This window comes from Hipposideros armiger, unplaced genomic scaffold, assembly GCF_001890085.2.
Source record: "Hipposideros armiger isolate ML-2016 unplaced genomic scaffold, ASM189008v1 scaffold_293, whole genome shotgun sequence".
Classification (NCBI taxonomy): Eukaryota; Metazoa; Chordata; class Mammalia; order Chiroptera; family Hipposideridae; genus Hipposideros; species Hipposideros armiger.
The window spans coordinates 1,169,807-1,170,897 of record NW_017731643.1 but is presented as its reverse complement, the minus strand read 5'-3'; the positions used below and the strand labels follow the sequence as shown (position 1 = coordinate 1,170,897).

Genomic DNA, 1,091 nt, shown 5'->3' with positions numbered 1-1,091 from the left:
TCTCTCTTTCATAACTGGACAAATCTCCTTTCTGGGCCCGGAGAACACATAGTCCCAGGGGTGGTCAGGAGATACAGGGAGAAGGACCGATACTGACAAACAGACCAAGCGCCAACATTCCAACAGAATTCATCTATTTATTGACATTAATATTAAGCCACTTCCCAGCAGGAACTGCTGTAACAAGAACAGGACTCGGTTTCTAAGGATAATAAAATAACAATGACATCACACACAAAACATGGGGAACATTCCTTGCAGAGAAAATTGGCTTTTCTTCTTTGACCAGAGTGATCAGGTGCTAAGTGCCATCCCAGGCACGAACTCCTGCACAAAATCCTTCATCTTGGCCCTTGGAACACTCCAGGCTGTGAGGCGTGACGGGGTGGCCTTCTCCATGCTGCTCCTCACCTCACGGACCTTCCTCAGTTCATCTGGATGGACTTCCTGTTTCCTGTCGGTGAAGCGAGTGCTCATGAAGAGATGAGCCACAGTCCGGTGACAAAACAACTAGCACCAAAACGCTGGTTCTTCTTCTTCACAAAATAAACACGCTTTTCTCTTTTCTTTTCTTTTTTTTTTTTTTTAAGGAAAGAAAAATCTTAAAAATATATGGCACTAGAGTGTAAAACTATACAACTGCATCCAATTACAATTTCCTACAGCTTCCGGCCACAGTGCCACACGTCCCTTCAGATGTAGAGCTGATGGGAGGCCAAGGTGTCCATGAAAGGGCGCACCAGGTTGTCTGTGGAGAAGTAGAAGATGAGCCCAAACGTGATGGAGATGGGGAGGGCAGGCAGTGCTTTCTTGAACACGGCGAGCAGCAGGAGGGTCAGACACAAGCCCTGCAGGACACAAAGGTGAGGGGGAGGTGATGACCACTGGTGTGGACGGGGTGGTGAGCAGTTAGTGATGGCCCAGTCCCCAGGCTCAGGAGCTTGTCAAGGAGTTGTCACACAACAGCCCTGGTCCTCCCCTGGTCCTCTCAGCAGCTCTGCGAGGGGCCCAAGGGCAGGGGTTGTCACCCCTGCGGGCCTCCTGACTCCTAGAACAGTGTTGCCTCCACCAGACCATAGTGACATGAGATG

The 1,091-nt window shown here is 49.9% G+C and overlaps 1 protein-coding gene across 1 annotated transcript in view; it reads right to left on the bottom strand.

Moving 5' to 3' along the window:
• Window positions 1-692: 692 nt before the first annotated feature.
• Window positions 693-1,091, bottom strand: part of PSEN2 (presenilin 2) — a 36,935-nt gene continuing 36,536 nt past the window's right edge. Inside the window, exon 10 of the mRNA XM_019659016.1 lies at window positions 693-848. Coding sequence (XP_019514561.1) covers window positions 693-848 — 156 coding nt within the window. The remainder of the gene's footprint in view (window positions 849-1,091) is intronic.